A 26,469-nucleotide genomic window follows, 5' to 3' on the forward strand; every position below is an offset into this window, starting at 1 on the left:
TTTTTAGGCTTCTTGGCCTAAAACTTGTGCAGTATTTGATGTTTGTGGCTATAGCAGTAAAATAATCACAATATTTTCATCAAATAATTTGGATGAGAGCTTAGAAGCTCGTAATGTTCACTGTGAGAAACTTGTGACAATACTTTGCATTAAGCAGTTGCAGAATTGCAGTTAGTAGGAAATGTGACTGTCAACATCTCCTCAGACCAAAGGACAAAAACATTACCAAAACACACTTTGTTGTGATTGAGTACTCTTCCTGATGAGGGAAAATGAAAGACAATACCAAACGGATTTAAACCCAGTGTCAAGAGCAGGTCATACGCAGCACTTCATCCCCCTTGGCTGGTCCAGCTCAGAAAATGGACTCTTGGTGAGGTGTTCTTCAGTCTGGCTGCCTAAGTCATTCCCTGCTCCTCAGAGGGGAACAGGCCCCAAACAACTTTGCTTTCACCCTTTCCACTCAGGATAAAGTGTCATTACTTCTTTTACCTGCCCTCAACTCAGGTAAGAGGGGTGGAAACAAATCTATGTCCTTGGGTGCATAGATTGGGTGCAGGTCTTTGAACTCTTTGATTGGTTTCTTATTACTTCCTGCATTTCCCCTGACATCAGCCGGGTGGCAGGTTTTCGTACAGAAGGGCTGTATCCAAGTAATACAGGGAGAACACATTCCTCATCTCAGAAGAGTAAGCGTATTTTCACAACAGCTTCCCTAGGATAAGCTCTGGATGTGGGATGCTACTCTGCTTTTCATGAGGATAAATTGCTAAGGCTGAGCAGTTCTCCAAGGCTGAATGAAACCTCCTCAACTTCCCAACCCAGCTTGAGCAGTGCCATAGGTGGCCACTGCTTCATGCATGCTCACTAGTTATCTCCCTGGCTTGTAAACGGGGGCTGTGCATCAATAGCTGTGCCTGCTCATTTGCACCTCTTTTTCTATCTTATCCTCCTGCTCACCATCATAACTTCATAACTGGACTGAAATTTGAGATGTTTTCAGGAAAAAAAAAAAATCACACATCAATCACAGGACTGCAATGAATCCCGGCGCTATGTTGGCAAGGTAAATGTAGTTGTAGGATGTGTCAGCCCAGGCTCTTTCAACAGACTTTGGTGCCACCTCATAAAGGCAGTGTGATCCTATGAAGAAGCCTGGAAGATCCTGGAAGTTTACAGGCAACAGTGGGAAGCCCTAGCAAGAGGTGATAGGATATCAATCCCACAGAGCCAAAGCAAGCACAGGGCTGCCGGCCCAGGGACAATCTGAAGCAAGGAAGATGGACTTTCCAGTCCAGACCTAGGGAGCACATCATGCATTTCAGAAGACATCAGAACTTTGTAAGGGAGTGAGAAAGAGAAAACCCTTCAGTGAGGTTTTTCCTGTGGCACATATAAGAAAAAACAAAACAAAAACAAACAGTGCAAACCTTAAGTTTGCAGATGAAAATGGGATAAAATGGAGCAAGGTTTTGCCAATTCAGGATGCTGAGCCACCTGCTGTAGGAGGAAGGAGTTGGGTTGGCCTCCATCCTGCCGGAAGGGGACTCTCAGCTAGGCTGTGTCTTTACTTGGGTGTGTGGCTAAACCAGACTGAATTATTGTGATAGCAATAAGAAGGGAAAAGCATAATAGGTGCACACTAAGTTTATGCTGATCCTCCTTTTAGATGATGCATGGAGAGACCAAGACATAAGGAGAGAGGAAACTCTGAAAATACCTGTGAAATGGCATCTCAGTCAGAAACCAGGGAAAACAGAGAAGAATGAAAAAAAAAAGCTTGCCTGAGTTGCTATGGCTATGAAATGGCTGGATGCTGGATAGGGTCGGTGTTGAAAATTGCTGAATGCAGGCCACTAACATGTTTGAACAGAGAAAATAGGGGTGAAACCAGAGCCTTGCTGAAATCAGGGACAATCTTGCCATTTGACATATTGTGAATCATCAGTTGCCAAGCTTGACTCCAGTTGGATGTCATTACCACAGCTCCAGAGCATTCATCTCAGTTTTGGAATAGTCATCACATTTTGCTGTTTACAGCTTTGTCGATGATACATTAATAACCACTGGGGCTCTGACTGTATCTCACTGGCTCTGAAGCCAAAGTTGAGTCACACATAGGAGGGCTGCCTGCCTGACATAGCACAGCTAACACCCCTAAAAACATTTCTTGGTGTGCAAGACTGCCAGGACCCAATTTCACCCCCCTGCACAGGAGGTAGGATTAGTACGTTCAGTGCTGAAATGAAACGCTTCCCAGTCTACCAACAAAGAGCAGGCTTTGAATTCTCAGCTGAGGAAGCAGAAGGTTTACGTTAGGAGGATCCATTTGATGCAAGTTTATTTTAAACCAGCTTTTTTATTCCAAGTGGTATTTAGTGGTATATTAAAGCTGTCTGTTCCATAGGTCTACCGGAGCCAGCATTCCACATCTCTAGAAATTCACTGCAAACACTCTCTTGGTTTCCTCTATTTTAACATTTTTCAAAGTTTGTGACTGGTGAAAGAGCAGGTTTTTGGTTCCTGCAGAGATCTGAAACATGGACTTTCCTGTCAAATGGCAGAGATGCTATTTGGGCCAGGGCAGTTCCCAAACCATCTGCGAGCTGCTGTCTTGCTAGGGAGACTAGAATCATTTCTGGAATTTCCATCGCAGGAAACAGATACTCTTGGGCTGCAGGCAGGTACCCAGCCATGCCAGGCAAGGGGAGGACGAGGCTTTGCTCTGATGTAGCATCCTGAGATGCAGCAGTTCCATACTAGGGAGGATGAGGACAAGAAGAAGAGGACGAGAACTCTGTAGAGGTCACCAGAAAGCTGACTTCCCCCTTGCAGTTGTGAAATAAAGCATTATAGGGGCAAGTGGAACCTGCAGCTCACTCCCAAAGGCAGGCGGGCACAGCACAGGGATGCAAGGAGACCTATTCAGGAGAACTCAAGAGGTGACAGAAGAGAGGACATGAGGCTTCCAGGATTATGCTTAGATTTCAATGAGGCCCTACAGTGATTTGCATTACAAAGGATTTTATTAATTAGACAACTGATTTAAATGCAAGCAACTAATCCCTCTGCTGTCAGCAAATGATCTTAACGTTCAGCTGTCGATGTGTTTTAGCATTTTTCCTTGCTGGAATATCTCTTTAATGTACATCTCAACACAGCATTTGGATTTCTTATATATCTTCAGAAAAGTACACAATACTGTAATAACCATGTCTTGCAAGGATATGCAGCAGGCTGCATCTTGCATTACATCAGTAACTTCTGTCTTCAGCTTAGTTTGGGCCTATTTTGTCAAAACTTACAAAACAAGAATAAATCCTGGCCCTTGAGACCATTTCCAGAGACTATCAATAAAACAAACCAAAAAGCGTTGAACAACTTGCTTAAGTTCGTCAGTGGATCAGTGACACCATCAAGAGTATAAGAAGACACCTTGAGTCCAAGCCATTAGAACCTCTACCTATGTGTGAGAGTCCCTTGGTGTTTGTGATTCCAGCACACACCGTGGGTTGGTACTTCAGCTGAAACACACAGAGCTCCTGGCCAAGCCTAAAAGGCTTCATGTTCTGAGAGAGTAATGGGAGCAGTACAGCTCCCAGATGAGTACTTTTCCCGAAGACAATTATTAAGGGGCCAAAACTGGGGGGTTTGCCATTTGAGTAAATATATTATGTAAAATAAGCTCTTCAAAACAATAGCAACAAATGCTCTATGTTGCATGGAGCCAGTTTTCTATTGTCTTCTGTGACCTCTCATCTGAAGCATGGACTAAAGCTAGGCAAAGGTTGAAGTGTGTGTGGCACAGAGAGATGGGAATAAGAAATGGCAAGTGCCATTGTTCTTCTCTTTGCCCCCCTGTGAGCAGCATTTCACTCGGTTTTCCACTGTCAGAATAGATTAGATATCTAAATTCTAGTATCAATGAGTGGTCTGGCTAATCACTCGGGTGCAGAAAATGTGTTTCACGGAGGAAAATGCCAGATTTGTGGAAGCCATTTGTGTAGCTTAACACAGTGATATAGTGCATGCTTGCAGAAAGTCAGATTTTGAAGACAGCATTTGAACAATACAAAACTAATTAAATCAACAAGAGGCCTGGGGACAAAGGATTCATTTTCCCATCAGCTGCCAGCACAGATGAAGGCTGGTGATCAGCTCTGCATGTGACACGTCTGCCCTGCCGCACTCAGAGCTGTCCTCAGGAAAGTCCTCTCCAGGGGAACAGCACTGAAACTTAATTGTTCCTCAAAGAGAAATGAAAACTTAAATGTGAATGATGGGAAAAAAAAAAAAAAACAAACAGAAAAAGGTTATTGCAAAAGGAGGAGGAAAGGAATGAGATTCTATTTGAAATGGTTACCGCAGAGGATACTTGTGTTAGCTTTTGGCAGAACAAAAGGGCATTGCAAAGAAATTCAGAAAGGTGTCGGTATTCAAAACATTTTACAGTCAACTCTGAAATCATAATATGTGCACATAACCTTCAGAGGCTTGAGCAGAAGGATAAGAAAATGTCCACTGTGTTTCTCTCCCAGAGACAAGCAGATCCTATCTTTCCTTATATAAGTAGAGAATAGGGAGCATTGTTACCCCACGTGTGCTCCCTGTGGCATTTTATGCACAGCAGGGCAGGCTGGTGTCCCCAGGGCAACAACCAGCCCCACTGAGAAACTCTGTGTGGGGAGAGATGTCTCTCCTCTTCATCATAGTTAACATCATCCATTGCTTGATAGTTTAAAGCACGTGCAACCGCCCTGCTCCCCCAAAACACCAAGGGGTGGCGCAGAAGGATGACACACTCTATTCCTGCCCGCAGCCCTTGGCAGAGGATGGAATTACTCTGGCAAAGTGTTGGGCACCCCAAGATGTGCTGAGTTTGGCTGATGCCAAGGTACTGGACCTGCATGGCCTACACCCCCCTGCCTGCAAATAGTCCCCACTAGAACCTATCACCACTGAATATCTGGACCTGGTCAACCAGCAGTAACAGTCTAACTGATGGGGATATTTAAATCCTATTGACAAAATGGGCCTTCTATCAACTTTCCTTTGATATGGATGGGATAGGTTTGTGCAGTAGGACTTTGCAGTGGGGCAAAGTTAAACCTAGGTCAAATATTGAGCCAAGGGTGACAGGAACTCAATAGAAAGCGGGTGAAAACATTTTAGACCCAGTTTCCTAAGGCCACTCTGCTGCAGGATATGAGGACAATTAGCAACAGCAGCAAAACAGAGAGGGTTTGCCCAGAAGAAGGAAGCCAAGGTGAGCAGGGCTGTGTAAGAAACGTCACAGAGGCTCATTTCTGTAAACAATAAATTACAGACCATCACAACTCTGTGCTTTACATAAATTTTATTGTGTTTCAGAGAAAATTGCATACAGCCCATCAGGTTACTCTAGCAGCATGTAATATGTTTAGTATGTGGTCCAGCCTTTTTTTTTTTTTCCCCAGTCATTCAGCATAATTCTTAGCAGGATTTTGTGCTGCGAATGGTAACTAAAACTATCAGCGTTTTCTGAAACATCTGTTCCTATTAAGGTTGATGACATTTTTTTCTGGAAAATTCCTAACTATATTCTAAAATTATATAAAAAAAAATACTGCGTCCTTGTGGAAATTCAATAATATCTGTGTATCATTTCCTAATACGAGTATCTGAAAATGTTCCTCTTAGACAAAATGTACTGCCAGTGTCTGAGAATGTTTTCTTCAACCCAGAGCTTTTTGTTTTCATTGTTTCTGTTGTTATACATCACCATTTCAAGTTGTTTTGTTTTTTTTTTTTAATGAATAAAAATTGAGTGTGTTTGAGTGAACAAATCATTATTTTGAAAAGACCTCTGAATTTGCCAGAAGGGAAAAACTTCTAATGCTGCTGCAATTATTTTAATGACATACATTTAAAAAAAAAAAGAATTCTGGTGAGTAAATATTAATCATCTAGCAGTGAGAAGGGTATTACTCAAGGAAGCAAAGCAGACATTGTGGCAGCTCAAAATGCTTGCGCATCGACATACTTCATGCTACCTCTGTGCCACAACACACTGCTCCCAGCCTCATGCCCACAAGTGTCCTCTTGTTGCATTGTGGCTCTGGAAGCTAACTTTGCTTCTAGATGAAAAATAAAGGGTAGTTACTTTCTTGACAAAGGAGATTGCCGCGAGGGCATATGAGCTACAGCATGAGGCAGGAAGAAGCAGGGGTGCAGAAGGGCTATAGATTGGAGTGACCCAAGACTTCCTCTTAAGTCATGGGCTTACTTTCTCCTTTTCTGCACTGTATTTTAGCCAGTGTTTTTTTCTACAATGTCAGTGGAGTCATACTAGTCAGACTCATTTTCCACAGGTAGAACTCCACAGACAAGCAAGTATTTGGGAAGTCCCTCTACCCAAAACTGTCTGCAATTTCCCCTGTATTTAAAAACAAGAACTTCAGTTCTGTACGAACTTCTTGCCTGTTACAACCCCAGGTTATCATTTGTACCATTATTTATAGTCAGACCTAACTTTAAAACTAGGAATTGGAAAAAGCCCTATAAAAATAGGATACAGGATCCATATCCAAGTCATTAAAAAACAAAAGGAATCAAAGCTTTCCTTGATTTTGGGTAGTCTGTAAATGTCTTGAGATAGTACCTGAAAGAGAACAAACAAAAGAATGAAAGTGCGTACGAGGAAGAAAACTGCACAGTTTCAATACAGCTCAGCTGAAGTACCTTAAAATGCCTCCAATCTACCTTGCTTTGCAACCTCTCTGTGTTACTCTGCGAAAGAACAATCCCAAGAGATTTACACTACTATTTAATTCGGGAATTCAGCGCACAGGAGCACGTCTATCCCAAAGCACTGCAAGGAACCCTCAGGAGAAGATGTGTTTACCAGGCTCAGTGACAGGATGTCTTAATATGGAAGGAGTAGTGACATAAGCAGAGCTACTTAAATGACCATCAGTCCTATTTAACAATTTTTCCAGCGCACTGCTGTACTTTCATCCAGTTGCAAACAGGTTAGCATGCTTCTTGTACGTAGCATTAAATTTCAGTTTTCTTTTGGATTCCAGCCCTGTCCCTCCCTGGCATTTTGCAAAATGTGTTCCATGAGCAAGAGGCAGGAAACTGTTTGAGTTTTGATACCTGTGATGGTGGTAAGCACGGGGCCCAATGCAGCAAAGAGTGAAAAAGGCAAAGGTGAAGGCTGGTAGAGACCAGGTAGCGATGGCAAAACCAAACCATTCCACAATTTCTCCAAAGTAGTTGGCTCCAGAAACATAAGTGAACAGCCCCCCTGAAATGAAAGGCAAAATATGCAATTTTTATATGTCATCTTATGCACATGGAATTTTTCTTTCCTTAAGCAACTGAATACTCTACCTTTTTATTCAGAAACCATATGAGAAACTTAAAATGACTTCCCCGAAGCCAAGAGAAACTACAAAGAAGGATACTGTACAAGAGTCAGAGGTTATTCTAACCAAGAAGTTATTGGCACCTTCACAATTGTTTATTTCCATTTGGAAATGGAAAGACTTAAGAAAGCCATTATTAGAATGACATGAACCTCATTTATTAACATCTCCGCTGCCTCTAGGGAATACAAAATCTGGATCTCAGTTCTGTATTTTAGCTAATCACAGCAAGAGGAAGGCAGGCGTTGAAAGTGAAAAACGGGGCAGAGGCAGTGATGATTGAGGAGATACAAGCATCCAAAGCAAGCCAGCAGGAGTCAACACCAAAACTGGAGTGTCCTGGATCCCCATCCATGTTTCTCTACAGAAATGGGCATTTCCAGGTTCATAGCACTGACCTACATCCTGTCTTTCTCACTAAGACAAAAACATACCTTGAGGAATCTTGTAAGTTACTTCCCCAGGTTTTCTCAGCTGGCGCAGCAGGAGATCACTGTGAATGTTGATTCCCATTCCCAGAAGAAATAAGAGGAGGCCTTGAAAGAGAAATGGGAAATGGATTAGAAAGATAGCTTCTGGTTTGCCCCATTATCCCTGCACAAGGAATACTACAACGTGCGAGGTTTACCTTTGGAGAAGGCAGATATGAGGCCCAATGTGATGTGGGTGAATGCTTTTTCTCTAGTCAAAAGACGCATAGCTACTGAAAATGTTACAGATCCCCAGAAATATGAGTGAATGATGATAAGGTAAACATGTATCTCTGTGTCAGCTACGAGATCACCTATTCTGGAGAGCTTCAGTGTGAACACCATCTCTGCACATTAAGATGACTCCCCTGAGCAGACTGTTCTGTCAGGCTGAGCAGAACACTTTCAGCTAATGTGAGAAAAAGCCAAATTTTTCACCTGGCCATTGTCATCAAACAGCATAGAATCATAGAACAGCTTGGGTTGGAAGGGACGTTAAAGATCTTTCAGTCACAACTCCCAGGCACGGGCAGGGCTGCCCCTCACCAGCTCATGCTGCCCAGGGCCCCATCTTACCTGGCCTTGAGTGCATCCAAGGATGGGCATCACAGCTTCTCTAGGCAGCAGTGCCAAGGCCTCACTGCCCTCTGAGTAAAAAATGTCTTCCTAACACCTAATATAAACCTCTCCTCTTTAAATTTAAATTAATTAATTTAATTTTAATTTAATTTGATGAAATTTTAAATTTAAAACCCCCCTTGTCCTATCACTGTCAGATCAAGAAAAAAGTCAGCCTCTCTCCTGTTTGTAAGCTGCCTTATTGCACTGGATAGCCATAGTGAGGTGCCCCCAGAGCCTTCTGTTCTCCAGGATGAACAAGCACAGTGTCTTCAGCTTGCTTTTGCGGGAGATATTCTCCAGCCCTCTGACCATCTTTGTGGTAGTCACTGAACATCAAAAGGGAGGGAAAAATAATGTGTGCAGAGATACGTGCATGTTCCAAATCCAAATCAAGATTCTATTTTCATGAAGGATGTGGAGCAGATAGCTTCCAAGAAGCCATCATAAAAAGAAAGACTGAAATGTCAAGAAAAATCTCTGCACACAGGTCTGTAGTTGCTCATCAGGCTTTCTGCCATCATGTTCCAGTATACCTGTATGCCCTATTCTCAGCCAAAGAACAGTGCTTTGTGGTACTGTGTGCTACCAGCTGCAGCAGCAGATGTGAGGATAGTCTGCTGCTCCCAATTCTTTTCTACTGCCTATGGGAAGCCTCTGTGCTCCTTCTTGGGTCCCACAAGTGGGTACATTAATGATCTAGAAAATCAGTCATTCAAGAGAGGCCAGGGGGAGCCTGAGCAGCAGCTACGTATTCACAGTCCCCAGAGATATCAGGTAGCTAAGTATTGGATGGGCCAGGTAGAGCTGGGAGAAGGAGGGGGCCAGGGATGGAAGGGAAAAGCTGTGAAAAGAGAAAATCAAAGAACACAAACTTATCCAGCATATCATCAGTACAAGAAGAGGAACCTTAAACCCAGAGCTGCTCAGTCCACTAAAAGTCAGGCCATTTGGACAGAGCTGTGGGCATGAACATGGAGCAACCACTCACTTGATGGAGGCTGCTGACAGTTTCTGGCCAGAGAGATTCATTGAGCAGATTCTGTTTAGCTGAGAAACTAGATTGAGGAACTCTGCAGGTGACATGCCCTACATTTCATGCCACATTAGACACTGAGAAAACCACATCTGACAGCGATAGGGAAGGCAGGAATCAAGTAGAGGTGGTGTGTGCTAAGTGACAGAGCAAAAAACAAAGGTCTTGTAAAACCTCAGCGCTCCCAGTAGTAACAGAAAGTTGGGAAGAAGTTGTAGAAGATGAATACATTGTTTTAACTTGACGTCTTAAGGACCACCACTACTGTTTTCCCATTAGTTCTTTGTTCTCATCACATGTATATATATATTTACTGTCAAAATTAAATAATGCAGTGTGTTCTTTGATGGCTGTAGAGCTGTTTCTACACAGTGTCCAGGGTTTTTAAGATGGGATGTTGTGAGTTAAGACTGAACTTTTATCCACTGCTTTTAAGAGTATGGAATGTACCTTGGTTATTTTGTACTTGCTGTATGCAAAACATTTCTTCTTACCTCCCTGTTCAATTTTATTTCTGTGTCTGTATTTAAAAACCATCCTCTGCACAGCACCAACTGTGTAATGCACCTAGCTGCCCTTGCTCCGTTATTCTCTTCGGGCTTTTACAGGGTGAAATTCAGCTGGGCTATTAAATTACAGAACATAAGGGAACATTATTAACATACAACCAGACCATGCATGATCTCTAATCTGCCCATGTGCCCTAGAACAAGAAAAAAGAACCCTTTGTCTCTAAAGCCCCATTTATGCTGGGGCTTTGCGCTCTGTCAGTCAGAATGGCTGCATTGAGTGCACACCTCCCTGGTAGACAGAAAAAGCCACAGATTACCCTTGCACAAGGCCACTGTTTGGTGGACATCTGGCTGAGCAATTGCATATTCCTGCTCAAGTGGCACCAGAAAAGCAAGGTTGGTGAGTTGAGACTGTGCTCCAATACCCTACTTCATAATCCTTCAGTGGTGGCTTCCTAGCAAGAATAAATGTCACCACACATTCAGTTGTTTTATCTGGGCCAGCAGGCAGCTTTCATGCCGATTTCCATCACGACTGATCTGACTCACATGTTCAGTGAAGATTAGGATGTAATTCAAAGCGGTGACAAATTGCTTGGAGATTAGATCTCGGGAATCCTGCAGCTGTAATTACCTGATGTAAATCGGATGTCGGTGCACCAATCAGTTGGGTATTCAGCACAGTAGATCAGGTAGTACCCCTGGAGGAAGCCATTATAGATACAGAATAGTGTGCCAAAGAAAAGCAATTGCAGCGGGAAAGGCCTGCCTCTAGTGAAGAAGGGGTAAATAAACGTCCTAAGGTAGATAAGAAAACAAAGTCAGCACATTTCACGATAACAGCGTATTCGTAATTTCTCTGCTGCAGGAAGAAAAACCTTAACAAAACACAAAATATGAAAAACTCAGTAAACATTAAGAAATGGAAAACTGTAAGAAAGCAAGACCAACAACAAATGGGAATCAAGAAAAATACTGCCCATACCACATTTTTCTGGTCCTTTGAGATGGAACACAGGAAGCTGGAAATCTCACCCAGAATTGCTGTGGCTTCAAGAATGTCTCTCTGCCTTCCTCTTCCCTTGCTGGTAGCAGGAGGAACTTGAACCACAAACAGCACATTCATACTAAGATCTTGGCTGCCTTTTGCTACAGAGAGGGGCAGTGCCAACTGCAATACCCATTTCCCAGAAGAGCCACAAACACTGTGGAGGAGCTTCCATATGGAGATGTTCCTGACCCCACCACCAAGACTGCTCTCAGGGCTGGCCATGCCCCTTCACCAATGCTTAATCACGGGTTCAGGCCTGTTGCTCACAAAGGAAGACTTGGAGAAAATAAATTGTACAGAAGAGAGAAAAAAACACCGTGAAAGGAGTTTACACAGTGGATTTGAGCGAGATTCTTCATCAAAAACAGGTATGCATGTGAACCTTTCAATTTCTCTAGCTGAGGTGGTCAGAAGTTCCTGCCTCGGCTTCAACCATTCCTAACATGAGTAGACATTTCTCAGCTTCCAGAATATGCTGTGGCAGTATAAAGGCTACAAGCCCCTTCAAAGATGGCTCACCCAGCAGTGCAAGGAAGGAAAAACCACACGCTCTATCTAACATGAATGCCATGTGTGCAGGACAGAAGAAAGTTGCATGCGCAATCTCAGGGGATGTCAACTATTTATTTAATTAGTAGAGGGAACGAAATCCTGGCGTCAGTGAAATTCTACCTCATAGCACTTCTGAAATTCCATGTCAGAATTTCATTGAAGAATCCACGTTGTGAAGTAATTTTTCCAGGGAAATCTGCTTCAATAAATCTGGAGGTCAGACTCAGCTCTTTGTATCTAAACAGTGCCAGAAGATTCTGTTAATACAACACTTGTCAATTTGAATTACGAGCACACAGACTATTCCTGGTGGGTTTTGATAAAGCAACTGAAATAAAATGAAGGCGTTTGATAGGATTAAATAGTACACGGAAGAGTTTGCATCACTGCAGAGATTATTTTGCAATGTGCAAATCAGAAGAGGATCAGAGGCCACCACTTTAGAGGAGCAGATCAAAAATTGGCCTTTTGGATTTAGACCTATGACAAATTTGACCTTTTTCTTCCTGTGCAATATTGATGATTAATCCTTTTGTCCTTTATCATCTTTACTGGCCAAACGCACTGCATCTGACTAAACCATTGCCAGCAGTTTCCTTTAAAATGGATGAATAATAAATTATTCATCTTTTCTGTCATTTCTTATCCAGACTAGCACGTTTCAAAGAGAAAATGATATGTAATTGCATCAAATTTCTGCTTACATGGAGTATACCAGCTCCCTTGAAAACTGCAGAGTCTCTCACCCCAACTGAGAGAAAAACCACATGCAGTACATCCTACTTCCACGTTCCTCCAAAGATCTCTGGAGGAATTTTTAGTCACTACAGTTTAAGGAATAAGAAGGATATACACTGACAAGCTCATAGCCTAGCTATATAAGACAATCATAAGCCTTTTGTGTCAGGTTCATTTCTGAGTATTCTATCTAAAGCACAGTTCTCAATTTATAATCACTGAGCTACTTGTGGCCCACTTAGAAAATTCATCCAACTTGAAGCCTGTTCACAAGAACACCCTATTTTTGCAGTCTCTTAGGAGCAGGTTCAGGACTGAATGAAGGCTTCTTGTAGGAGCACTCATCTTTCCTGAGGAAGGGATGCAGGCACAAATCTGATCAAGGGATGGGAGGAGGAATGAGGAAACTCTGAGACAGACAGCACCATGTCTGAGTTTCAGGAGTCCTTGAGTAAAAGAGTGATGGAGAAAGGGATGCCTGGGCAGCACTGACTGAGTGAAAGATAGCAGAAATGGGAAAGGATTCAGAGTGGTAAAATAATAAGAGACCTGGAAGAGATTTCCATTCTGCATCACTGGAGCTGCTGAATTAAGAGCAGAGATTAAAGTATAACACTGAATATGAGAAAATAATCTGTTTGGGGGGGCTGAATAACTGTGTGCAAGTGTTCTCATGATACTGAAAGGAAGCAAGTTCAAATGTAATTAATAAACATACTTAATACAATACACAAACAACACTGGAAGAAGGGAGATAGCCACAGATTACAAATAAAGGCAAGTCCTTTAATAAAGAGGAGAAAAAGTCTAAGGCTTTGGAATACATATTCATTCTCATAATTCAGGGGATAAATCACATTCCAATTCAAAGAGGCAGAAGGCAGCATCTCCCTTGGATGGCTGACCACCATTTACTGCACTTTCTTTTGAAAGACTTTTGCCAAGGCAGGCACTGTGACAGACCTCTACTCCAACCCAGCAAGGTAACTTCAGGGCTTCATTGTGGCTCACACCTCATCTAAGAGAAATAGACAAAGAGAACAAGTTCAAAAGGATGGAGTTAACTCCCCAGAATACAAAAGTATTGAACACCAGCAAAGCTACGAGCAAAGCTCCAGAGTGAAAATATCCCAGGAAGGCTGACACCATGGATTGCAGTTAAAGAGGTTAAGCAACAGCACTCAATTTCCCAGCCACACAGCCTAATGCAGAGTTCAGGTTGAATTCTCGGTGCTGGATCAGAAAAGCTCAGCTGCTTACAACTACATGTGAATGAAGTGAGATTATAGCAAGAAATCTACAATAATTTGCAAAACCACATGTGTCTGATGTGAGTGCCTAAAAACAAAATGCTGCTACTACATTGCTATCAATTACTGATGGAAAAGAAAAAAGAAAAAAAGATCCATTTAGCTGCAGAAAGATCTAAGGAATCTGGGCAACATAATGCCAAATTCCAGCACTACAAAAGCCTGAAGTCAGTCATTCTGGCAATCCATTACTAGCCAGATGCCCACAATTGTTACAAATTTTAGGTATGCTGTATGGTTAGCATAGTGAGAAGGCTATATACAGCATAGGAATGAAAGCAAGTTCTTTTTGCGTAGTTACATGCAGGAACTATTAGATGTGCTATACTTAATAAAATACATGCTATACTTAATAAAATACATATCATTGAAAAAAAAAGAAAGCAAAAGAACAGGACCTGATAATGGGGATTTGTTTTTAATTGGTGAGGAAGGACTGGGTCGTCTTGACTCCAACGAACAAATCTTTGCTGTTGTAAATCCATTACAACAGCAACCAGGTTTCAAAAGCATTTTGAAAGCTGATATACAAATTATTTCCTTGCTTCTCTTGTCTTCCAGTATTTCTGAAGCCATCACTGGAAAAATCTGGTATCTTCCAGTGATTAACAGCATCTTAGAACCAACAAAGGATATTTCTTCCTTTTCACAGTTCAAAAAAGGCACTGAATTGTGAAAAATGCTGAACCATTGTGGTCTTTCCTACGGGCTTTAGCAGCAAGTCCCACATTTCAATTACTACACATTTTCTAAAAGGAAGCCAAGAACAAAGTTCTTGGGCTTGGTGCACTAGCAGGCTGCACCAGCAAGTCACAGTCAGTCAGCAAGCCACAGCTAGTGTACAGTTAAGGTAACATATTTGTTTCTCAAAGATTTCCATTTTGAAGCACAAAATACTGTTTTCAAAATATTCTGCCCTTTAATAACTTACAATCAATGAATATATAGATGATATAGCATATCCAGGAGTTTGGCTGATGTAATTATTATACCAGAGTAGGAAAAAAGGGCACTCACCCTATCCTGGGCTCACGTGATAAACTCCAGCGGAACAAATCTGCAGAAGAGATCCTTCCTCACTAGCAGTCAACTCTTCAATGGGTCTAGGAGAGGTGCAGCCAGGCTCCACCCCTTCCAGCAGCACAGGTGAATTGCCTTCACCTGTGCTCCCGTGGCTGACTCGTGGCTCGCCTCAGGTGATCCATCAGAGGTTCAGGCCATGATTCAGCAGCCCCATACAATAACCAAAGGATACCACCAAAGGTGGAGCTAATAAAGCAAAGGAACTATTGCTTGAGTACAGATGACTCCTGGAATCAAGACTGGCCCAAATGGACATGTGGTTTGATCACAGAGACTACACAGCGAAGTACCAGAGTCTACAACCTATGACAAGATGAATATTTGTTTAAAAAGTCTAATGCTTTTGTTTGTAATAGCCTCCTTGCCTGGGAAAAATAAAGTAATAATAAAAAATAGTCTTTTTTTAATATGTTTGTGGCTGGCACGCTTCTGGGTGATACTGAGCGCACCAAGAGTGAGAAATAGATTTAACAACAATCCTGAAATACTGGTTTTGTGTTTTTAGGAATCAGTTTAGTTAAGTGAAGACAATGGCAAAGAACAACTCTTGGGCACATCTAACAAAACATAAAAGATTAGCTGGAGAACTGGCTGGATGGAGGAAGGAGCGCTGGTAGCAAGCTTAGCATGACCTGGGATTGTCAGGGCATGTTAAAAAAGCAAATGTTAAAATGTGATGTGAAAACTGAAGTGCTAATGGAGGCACCCAAATTAGTTCCTCTTTGCATGGAGCTAGTAGGAACTTACATTGTATGCAGCTGAACCCTGCACTTCATAAGAGACACAGGCAAAGCCCAGAGAAAACAGCTGTGATCTGGGAAGTGTGACCCTTGTAGAAAGACTGGAGGCCTCAAGGTTGTTTAACGCGGCTAATAAAAAACCTGTGGAAAACATTATAGCAAAGTACAATTGTATAAAACTTTACTGCAAAGAAGGAAATACGAGCTGGAGGGTTTGAGGAACATCCATCACTGTTTTTAAGGATGGGCTACACAAGCAGCCATCAGGAACAATCCTTAGATTGATTGTCTTTCTTAATTCTCCGTAATTTGTTCTGCGATTGCAATTCCGGATTGTCACAGTCTTGATCATTATGGGGCACTGGAGCTCATGCAGGCCTTTCCTGTCCTAATGTCATCTGTACAGGCCAAAGCACTGAGAATAAAATTCAAGGAACTGAGAATGGGAACTTGGAGCTGTCTTGGTGAGAGGGGGAGACACTGACAGAGAGCTGGGGAGCAGCGATGAGATCTGGAATTAGCTGAGCAAAAGAAACCACAGCACAAACAAAACCTTTTGCCCAGGCTGCAGCCTGAACTCAATGCCCGGCCAGTTACCTCAGCTGAAACTCTAACTAATCTTGGTCCAGATTTAAAATTGTGTGAGTGGTGGAGGACAGGACTAGGGTCAGCGTGACAAGATGTGGTTGTACCCAACCACAATATTTCATGCTTTTCTCTACTAATTGGTGGCATCTAAAGGACAGCAGTACTTAAAGATTACGAGAATGTCTGTTATTTTATCTAAGCGATGGCGTGTCAAAGGCTTAGCCAGCCAAACCATATATTTCAGCAAGGTATCTCCCTCTTTTCTTCTCCAAAAATAACCACTTGATATTTATGAAGATAAATCACTTTGTTCCTATTGCTAAACTATGGTTGTCTGCCAAAAGAATGAAACATGTGCCAGAGTAACTTGACCAGACACTATTCTGTGCGCTTCAAAAAGCTCAGTGCTCCTCTGGAGCAGAGTTCAGTGTTCACAGAAGCTCAGAGTATGAGCAGAACAAAAGGACACATCTGTATAAAAAAAATGGTACAAAATCGAAGGATGCACAAAACTGTGCTCTTACAACTGCACTTATGAGAGAAAACTTAATTATTTTCTACAAGCAGTCCACCTGGCGCTGAGAAACAGCCAAAGAAAGTTAGACATTTAGTCAGCTAACCATCTCCAAAGCTACACGCTGGTCAGGCTGTCTCCTACCAACATGCACTAGGCTTCATACCTGTTCAGAAAACAGAAATGCAAGATACACTGAAAGCAGTCTTCAAGATACCCATAATGATTTTTTTCCACTCCAGTAATTCTCTCTTTGTTCTCTTTTATGCCTAAATTCTTGATCTTTCTCCATTTTGCTCTCCTAGCCTTCCTGAATTTGTCCTTTCTTTGTCCTTCTTTAGATTCTTTGCTTCCTTTATGGTTCCTCAGGTTTTCTTGTTCACCTAGTCAATGTTTTTATCTCTTGCTACCCAACAACTTCACTGTCTCTCTTTCATTGTAGTTCTTTCATGTTTGCCCCTCTCCCTTTGCAGTTATGGCTGAGTATCTTTATCAACAAAAAGTTTTTTCCTGAGTATCCAAACAGGTCTTTGTCTCCTCTACAATGGATTTTCCAGATCCTATGGTAGGAAGTGACTCCACAGTGACACAGAGTTCACGTAGTTTATATTGACTTGTACATGAAAATGCATTGTGCTGTATTAGAGGGCTGCTCTGAAAGTAATGCCACATATTTTACTATTTTGGCCTACAATTTCAGAGGTGGGATGTTGGTGGTATGACAGCAGAGCTCTAACTTTCCCCCCAGTATTCCACTACATGTTGTTGCTGTGTGACAGATGGCAGCAGGGGGCAGTCTAACAGAATGGCATCTGACATGGAAGTCTGTATGAAGCAGAGGTATGTTATTGAATTTCCCCATGCAGAAAAAATTGCACTCACTGACATTCACTGGCACTTACTGAATGTTTCTGGAGACCAAACAGTGGATGGTGCATTTCAACTGTGGTGGCAATGACGTGAAAGATAAGCCACATTCCAGACAGTCATGCAGATCTTTACAAGGGCAGCATGCAGGCTCTCGTTCATTGCTGGTAGCTACTGATAGTGACTATGCTGAAAAACAGCATTTTGTAGCTGAGGATTTACTCTATCAAATAGTTTAATTATGCTCTTTGTATCTGTTGTAGTTTCCATGGAAATAAATTGGAGGCATTGCTACATATTTAACTCTGAATTTTGTTGGCTTTGCACAGCCTCTGTAGGTCACTATAAACTACAAAACCCTTTCATAACCAGGACATATAACAGCAATGATCTATGCAGCTGCTGCAGTAGGGACTGTCCAGTATTTTCAGTAGCAGCACCAGGCACCTGTGGGTATCAGGGGAGGTGAGGGCCTCCTGGTTTCCTCTCTGCCTGTCCTAAATGCCCATGTGATTGGTTTGTGTGGTATCTGGTGGAGAAGGTTTTCTAGTTTCCATCTTTAGCTGGGGAGACTGTCCACTCTGGGGGAGCTACGAGCACGTGCTCAGGGGTAGCAGGCTTACTGCTCCCATCTGTGGAGAGCAGGCCCCAGCAGCTGTGTCTGGCACAGGAGATCACAGAGCAGGACAGATTTTTGGGGACTACGAGAGATGAGATACAGACCTAAGGATATGAGTGCACAGGATGACAGAGCTTCTACCTGGGAGTCTCAATCCCGAGTGAGGAGACTTGGTACATTTGGGTTGTTTATTCAGCTACATTAAGCAGTTTGAGACTGTGAGCTATGTGTTGCTGTAAAAAAAAAACAAACAGGTTTTTTTTACAGCAAAAAGAAAAAACTGAGAGAAAACTGAGGTCATAATCTAATGCAGTGTTTCTCTAGCTCTGTTTTACAGACGCGCCTGTCAAAAACAGTTTAAGGCCCTACCTTTGCTGAGAATGCTTCTGTCTTTCACCATGCAGCAGGATAATGGTAGAAGGATTTCTGACCATTTCACCACCGCCCACAGGATTCAAAAGTGCAGAACTGAGCCATCTTCCTTATTTCTTACTATGCAAGGGAACGCTCTGAGAAACTGAAAGATTCAGAATTAAACTTCTGTGGCAGTTTAGACTTGTCACATGTTAGAAAATTCTTCTTCATAACCATAATGACCAGAAACACTATTTATTTTTTTCCAGGTTCAGAGCCTAGTGCTTTCTTGAAAAATAAGATTTCAAGCCTTTTTAGCAGACTTGTTCTCTGCACATATTCGAAAATACAATACAGCATTTCAAATAATTTTTCATCTTTGACAGCTTTGCGCAGTCAGCTTAGTTAGAACAAATGTCTTGGGATAGTCTGATTAAAAACATGAAGCTTCATTCCACTTTTCAGACCAAACTCCGTCCTCAGCTGAATGTCTACTTCAAACTATTTCAAAAACAGCGAAGATGAATTTGATTTATGAAGGAAAACAAAAATTCAGAGACCCAAATATATCATCATGATGACAAAGCAGGAAAGAACTTGAACTCTTGGGGCCCATGCTGCATCTGAAGAACTGTAAGTATAAAATTATTAGTGTAATCATTTTTGCCAATAGACTATAGAAGTTGAAAATGGAAAACACAAGCAAAAAGCATGAAACTCCAACTTGCATGTCTAAAAATTAAGAAAGTTTTTGAAGTGTCCTAAAGTCCCAGATTTGCACAGGCTTGCATCCTGGGTCTTGAGGATTACTGAGCATGATCAATTTAATTAATTTTAAATACCTCTATTTATTGGCAGTATCCTGCCATTGTAAGTCAGAATCTCAAACGTATCCTTCTAACAGCAGTTCAATCTGAGCGATTTCTACAGCTGTTACACAGAAAGTCATTCTATTTCCAAAATGGTAAAAAAATTATTATCATTTCTAAATCCTTAGGTTCACATCTTGAAGAACATTGGTTGAAATGTCTAAATCCAAAGTGCTTCTGAACCCATATGACCTCTGGTCATCCATGGCAGTAAGGCCCAATGAGGAACAGAATCAGAAATGGCCAGGTCACGTCCCGAGTTTGCACTTACATTAAAATGATCAGAAGACTTAATATCCTCTAATATCCTGTAATAAAAAGAGCTACCGTAGGCTCTGTCTGATTCACAGTCATTTTTGCTTTCTCCCAAAATACTTATTACATGAGATTTCCTAGCAAGATTTCCTAGCACATAAAATTGCTATGTGAAGCACTCGTTACACAGAAAGTATCAGTGTTAGTGTCCTTTGCTCCCCAGGTTTACACAGATACTTCCCTCTCACATCTCCTCTTCCCTTCCATGCATCACATCCACACATTTTTAAAGACAAAGACTCCACCACCTACTTGGGCGGCCCATTCCAACGCCTACCCACTCCTCAAGTGAAGAAATTCTTCCTAACGTCTAAACTTCTCCTGACACAACTTGAGGCCACTGTCTTGTCTCTCAGTTGTCATCTGAGAAAAGAGACAAGCACCCTCTTCTATGCAGCCTTCTTTGTAGAGAGTTGCAGAGCCATAGAGAGCAATGAGGTCTCCACTCTGCCTCGTTTTCTCTGGAACAAACAGCTCCAGTTCCCCCAGCTGCTCCTCATAACTCTTTTGTTCTTATCAACATCCATCCCATGGGTGTCCAACCTTTTGGCTTGCCTAGGCCGCACTGAGTGAATAGGAATTGTTTGGGGCTGTATAGATATATTTCTCTGAAAGTAATGCCTTTTGTTTATTTCCATGGAAAATACAACAGATACAAAGAACAAAGTAACGCTATTTAGGAGAGCAAATTCTCAGCTACAAAACACTATTTTTCAACATAGTTGCCACCATTAGCTGTGCATTTTTGCCACTGACAAACTAGAGCTTGCATGCTGCACAGGCTGCAGTGAGCTCTCAAGGTGTTTCTCAGTGATTTTTAATGAAATTTTACTCTTCCTGCACTTTATCCTTGGCAATCATTGTTCAAATGCGCATAATGCAAAAAAAACCCGATGGCATGAACAAGAAGTGACTGTGATTATTTCTATTTTGAAAGAGATACCAAGAACATAAGTTACATCAGTGGCTGTCCAACAGATGCAGTTTCTGGAATGCGGCTATGTTTATAATGGAAATACTACAAAGTTAGCTTCATAGATTTTTATTTTCACCTTATTTCACCAAAAACTAGGAAAGAACCTAAGTATATAGGCTTTTCAGTGCACAGAGGGACTTGAGAAAAATTCCTTTTGTCAAATTATATTTACTGGTTCATTAAAAAAGCATTACCTTCCCTCATAAAGACTGTCTCTTTTATGATATGAAATCAGAAAAATAGATTTGTGGACCTTGAAACAGTAAAGTCCTCAACAAATGCCTTGCTGCGTGTATGGAATGAAACTTAGCTCCTTTCCCTTGCATTTTATTTCTGACTTAAAAGAGCAGCCCTAATAAGGGAATACCACTGACATCCCATAATCAAAATTTCCTTGTTTGGTAGAAACAATGTTATTTTAAAGTAAAAACATTTACTGAAATGCCTGTATATACTTTAGTCTTTTTTTTTTTTCTTTTTTCTTCTCTGTCTTAGTTCAGCTCTTCTCATTTCAACAGCAGGGATCTGGTAATGGACCGAACAAAGGAAAAGCTTCTGCAGCCTGCTCTGTGCGTGCCATACTTCCTTTCCAGAGGACAGAGCAGACCCTAAGGATATGGAGCTTAGGGCAGTGGACTGGCGCAAAACAGCAAACATCACCTGGAATGCAGGGCAGCACATAGGAGTACAAAACCTTGAACAACCAGGTACAGTAATTAGGCCTTAGTAACACAGTGGGAATGGTGGGCATGAGAGGAAATAGAAAGCAAGAGGATGGCACACAGTGGAACCCATCTGGGAAGAAAACTTTGGTTATAAATACAGAACCATAACAGTTTGCAAAGCTGCATGGTAACGACAAAACAGCACAGAACAATCCACATCATGTAGAGATGTACTGAATAACGAGAGTGTCATCTTGAAAAGACGTGAAGAAAGATAAAAGTCTGAGTTTCCTCCACCTATTTTCTTCCATTCCAAGGGATATAAGGAAAATTTATTTTGGCACACTTCTGGCTGGGCAACAACCGCAGGTGTCTGTAATGTGAGGCCATTTTCCAGTGGAAAAAGAACATATAAATGAGCTTATTTGTACTAACAGCAAGGAAGGCAATCAGCTGGTGCTCTATTATGGGGGACTAACCAGGAGAGTATTTAGTAATGCTAGAGGAGACTGCAATGAAGCAAACTCAGTGCTAGCACTGGATGTGTGAACACTTTACACTTCTGTGGCAAACCATGCAAAGAGATTTTTCGGTTGACTACTTACGCAGGAACCTTACTGCAAACAGCAGTGAATCTAGTATTTTCACTCACAAGAAGAAATAGGATATAGTTGGCATTACTGGAACTCACTGAGATGACTTGCAAAAAGTTAAACTCATGGACTGGGCAAGAGAGAGTGCATGAAAATGGTAGAGTGACCTTATGAACCAGTACAAAACACTTTCCCTGATTTTTTTAAGGGAGATCTTGATTTGTAGAAAACCAAGTACAGGCACACCAAATGGGTAATCTACAATCAAAGCGGGATGGGGATCCAGCTGTCTCTGAAAGAGTGGCCTCTTAGTGCCTTCCAGTCTGACTTGAGTGCACTTCAAAAAGCAAATCTGTTTTTTCTGCACTCGCAGAGGAAAACATTCTGTAGCTCAGAGAGACAAGACTTTCCCCTTACTACTGAAGGTGACATCTCTTGTCCCTCTCTGTCTTTCTCACTTTTTATCCAATTCTGGTTCTAAGAGAAATGCAGTGCTAAGCTCTATACGGAATTCCATCGTGATGCCATCCTCTCATCCCCTCATTTCCTGTTTCCCCACTCGGTTCTTGAAGCGGGGCTGCAAAACGGAAACGCAGCCAACAGGCTTCCTCCCGCCACCTGAGGGCTGCAGCTGCTTTTCCCGCACAGCCCCTTGGCGAACTACGTTTCAAACCAAATCCTTCATAAGTCACTGACGCCGAACAGTTCCTGTACGCTCATCGTTTCATCTGCTTTCCCCACAGACCGCCGCAGATGGCGGACTTGGCATTTACTGCTCTTCTCACTTTCTCCCTCCTTTCCTCTGCCTCCCCGTGCGAAAACGAAGCCGTGAGCTTACCTAAACCAGATGTGATAACGTTCCGATTTTTACGGCAGTTTGCTTTAGCGCCACGGGGCCATTTGGATTCGATTAAATTCCCACCACGCCGCGGTAGTCAAGAACGCGTCGAGGGAGCCGAGGAGCTGGCTAACCGAGGCCGGCAGGCAAAGAGGAGGGGAGCGATGTGGGATTCCCCTGGCAGACGCAGCCTGGCCCCGGCCCTTTCCGAAGCAGCACGGCGCGCACCTTTTCCCGCCCGCCAAGAAGAGGGCGGCTGCAGCCTAGCGGCGGCAGAGGGAACGAGCAAAGCCGGCGGAGCTCAGTTCTGTTTAGAAACGGTTCCTCCGAACGTCGCGGCTACGGGACACCGCGTGCAAAAGCGGGACGCCCTCATTACGCCGGCTTAAGGCTGGTCCTAAATTTGTGAAAGGGTAACTTTATCCTGACAGACTGCGTGCCTGACCGAGTAGCGCGTGTCAGGCGGGGTAATGTCCGCTTGCTGCAGCTGGCACCGGGACACCAGATAAATCACCTCAATCCTTCACAAACTCCCTACCGTGTGCAGTAGCCAATTCATCAGAAATAGGATACGTGCTCCTGTACTATCTGGATCACACAAGTGCAAGGCGGAGGACCTGACAGCTCGGTAGCAAGCAGGCTGAAAAATGATCTGATTTCGGTGTGAATGTTATCAGGCTCAGAAAATACAGTGGGATGCTACGGGGTGCTTTGAATTAGCGCAGAGCAACAAACAGTAAGCATCATTAGGAGGAAATCAAGGGGAGTCAAATTCAAGCACATTTTAAACGCGTCAAGTGACAGCGGAAGAATTCACAAGACTGAATTACCAGAGAAAACAGCAGATTCTCTGTAGAATAGAGGATGGGTTTTCTGTCTTCTGGGCTCTCAGACCGAGACTGGGAGGGACTCAAGTATCTGCTTCAGACAAACCCGAGCTCCTGAGGCAGCACAGCCGGGCTGGTGGACAGAAAGGCAGAACAGCCAGCTCAGTGGCCCTGAAAAATCTCTGCTACTATAATAGCCTTTGATATTCTGTAATATTCCTTCTGTAATATCCTTCTGTTTGAAACTGCCCTTCCATCGGCACGTTAGGTGTAAGAGAGCTGACAAAATTAGGAACGATAAGAGCTTCCCTGCAGAGAATAAGATGTCACTAAAATATGTAATGATAGATGAAGAAACTTTTCTCTGTCTAAAGGGGGCTATTTTCATACAAACATAAAGTAATGCTGAAATGCAAATGACAGGCAGTGGGTAGGAAAAGTAGGAATAGCTTAGTGGGACATACTTATAACTAAAAGCAGAAACATCATTATTCACATCACGGTTTTAAAGTCAAAAGAACTGCAATAGGCTACCTCTACTGAGCTAATGTAATTTTATTATTGACCAATTGTATATTTTAGTCCAATCAGGAAAGTATCTAAAACCTGTTTGCTTATTTCTAGTAAAGATAATCACTTGAAAAAATATAAAGATGAACAGTGGCTGTTATATCAAAGTGCTGAACCTCTTCTCAAATATCCCGGCAAAATGCCCTAAGCCAGAAAAAGTCCTCGTTTTCTCTTTTTCTTGCTCTTCTACATAACAGTGGAGCACTGATACATAACACAGCATTTCAAATATTGATCGGTTTGAAAGCATCTCGGAATGGTTTGCTGTAAAGAATAACACCAGAGTGACACACAATATTAGAAGCAAAATAGGTTGTTGTATAGACTTGGCTAAATAAGAGTTTTTACTTTTACAAGGGAATAAGTATTCCCTGGCCGCAGGTGAGAAGAGCCCCTAAATTATTTGAGAAAGAAAATGTAGGAAAACACGGGGCTTCTGCCCAAGCCCCGCAGAAACAACAGCAAGCAGAACCTGGCTGAGAGATGGGCGCTTAGCGGTAGGGCAGCATGTCTTTCACGTGCCTGGTGGTGCTCACCTACCTCTGCTTGTGAAACAGCCAGAAGCATACGAGCACAGTGCATTAAACTAGATGTGCAACACACCTATTTCTGGGAGCACAGCGTGCCTGCCACGGGTAGCATCCTCCAGCTGGTTTAGCACAGCAACAAAACGACGACGGCGGTGATGGTTAATACATCTGTCAAATATTTTAGCACTTGAAACCATTTTTTTCCCTCTGGTTTAAATGCATTTCCTACAGCCAATATTTGTTTGTTTCCATCCCTCACTGCCTGTGGAGACACCGCAGTCAGACTTTCAGTGCTAAGATCGTGGGTGGATAGCAAAGAATCATTTATGGAGCATTATTCCTTGCATGATTTTTAATTCTAGGAAGGAAAAGAAAGAAAAATATAGAAATACGAATTTGGATTAAAAGAAGAAGAAGAAGAAGAACCTGCAGAGAAAGGTTTTACCGCAGAAGCTCCGCACCCTGCCGTGCAGAGAGACGCGGGGAAGTCGCCGCTTGTGGGAAGGCCGTTTTCTCGTGAGCGGGAAATCATTGATGCGCCGCCTGAGATCCACGGCAGACGAAAGCGCGAGGGCAGGTAAAGCCGGCCCTGCTCCGTGCTGCAGAAGGGCCCATCGCCGCGCTGCGCTGAGCGCACTTCGGAGCCGCGTCCTGCCACCTGCAGAACCCGACGGCAACCGCGGGGCTGTGCCGCGCTGCCCGCGCTGCCACCGACGGAGCGGTCGCGGCTTTGCTCTTTGATGACAAGAACAAAGCTTGACGGCATTCACCGACATACGCACGACGGAATTTCTGACGTATACATGCACTGCATTTTACAGACCGGGAGAAACCGCCGCTGCGGTGCCGCTCCGGGCCAGAGGGACCGCAGCGGCCGTTCTCCCCTCGGGGTCGCCCCACGCGCGTCCCTCCCGCACCGAGGGCTTCGCACGCTCCTCTGCGTAACGTTTGCTTTCGTTTCGTTCCAAACTTCGCTCCGGCATAGCGAAACCTCTCTCTCTGCTGGAAAGCGCGGAGAGCATTGCCTCCTCGCCGAGCACCGGCTCCTTCCCGGCGGCGCACGCTCCGCCGCGCCCACCGCACGCCGCCCTCCGCCCCTGCGGACTGGCAGGTGCTCGCGGCCTCCAGCGGAGCGCCCGGCGGTACCTGTAGAAGTAGTGCCAGCAGAAGAGGCAGCAGAGCAGGCGGCAGCCCAGCGGCTCGAGACGGGGCGGGCTGCGCAGCGCCAGCAGCAGCGCGGGCACGAGGAAGGAGGGCAGCTCCTGCACGAACCAGGCGCAGCGCGCCGGCAGCCGGCCCCGCGGACGGCACAGCCGCTCCTCGTGCTTGCCGTAACGGGACGGCACCCGCAGGTAGAGCGAGAGCTGCAGCAACGCCAGGGCTCCCAGCAGCGAGCTGAGCGCGAGCACCAGGCTGGGAAAGCACTGCATGCTGGGCGCGGGGCACCGAGGCGAGCGGCCGTCGAGCGGTGCCGGCCCCGGTCTTATTAGAGCGGCGGCGGTCACCCCGCCCCGCCGCGCTGCCTCCCATCGCCCGGGCCCGTCAGAGGGCGCAGCCCCTCGCTTCCAGGCGTCCCGGGGGAGCTGCCCGCCGCCGGCCTTGACGCCGTCCTCGGGGAGCGGGGTGCTAGCGGACAGCTACGGAGTAACGAGTGGGTAGCGGCTCCCGCTCACACGGCCGGTTTAAGCGTGAGCTTTGGAAGTCGAGCTCCCGCAGAAGGGCCGGAACATCAAACCGCACAGGCACGGCAGCTCGAGACCGTGAATTCCAGTTGCATCCGTGTCGTTGTGAAGAAAGCTCTTGGATGCAGCTCAGCAAAAGGATG

General features: G+C 43.7%; 1 protein-coding gene across 2 annotated transcripts; it reads right to left on the minus strand.

Moving 5' to 3' along the window:
* Positions 1-5,341: 5,341 nt before the first annotated feature.
* On the minus strand, positions 5,342-26,074 carry SRD5A2 (steroid 5 alpha-reductase 2). Of its 2 annotated transcripts, none has more exons than XM_042824966.1 (5): positions 25,791-26,074; positions 10,680-10,843; positions 7,844-7,945; positions 7,138-7,288; positions 5,342-6,640 (listed from the first exon to the last, which is right to left on the minus strand). In XM_042824966.1, the coding sequence occupies exons 1-5, from the start codon at positions 26,072-26,074 to the stop codon at positions 6,574-6,576; spliced, it is 768 nt and encodes a 255-aa protein (XP_042680900.1). In that variant the 3' UTR covers positions 5,342-6,573. The 2 variants fall into 2 exon arrangements, with proteins under 2 accessions (XP_042680900.1, XP_042680911.1); XM_042824977.1 differs by lacking the exon at positions 25,791-26,074 and adding an exon at positions 11,031-13,343.
* Positions 26,075-26,469: the final 395 nt, after the last annotated feature.

The sequence above is a fragment of the Centrocercus urophasianus genome, unplaced genomic scaffold (assembly GCF_019232065.1).
Source record: "Centrocercus urophasianus isolate 14NV4802_14NV808 unplaced genomic scaffold, USGS_Curo_1.0 seq_10, whole genome shotgun sequence".
NCBI classification, from domain to species: Eukaryota; Metazoa; Chordata; class Aves; order Galliformes; family Phasianidae; genus Centrocercus; species Centrocercus urophasianus.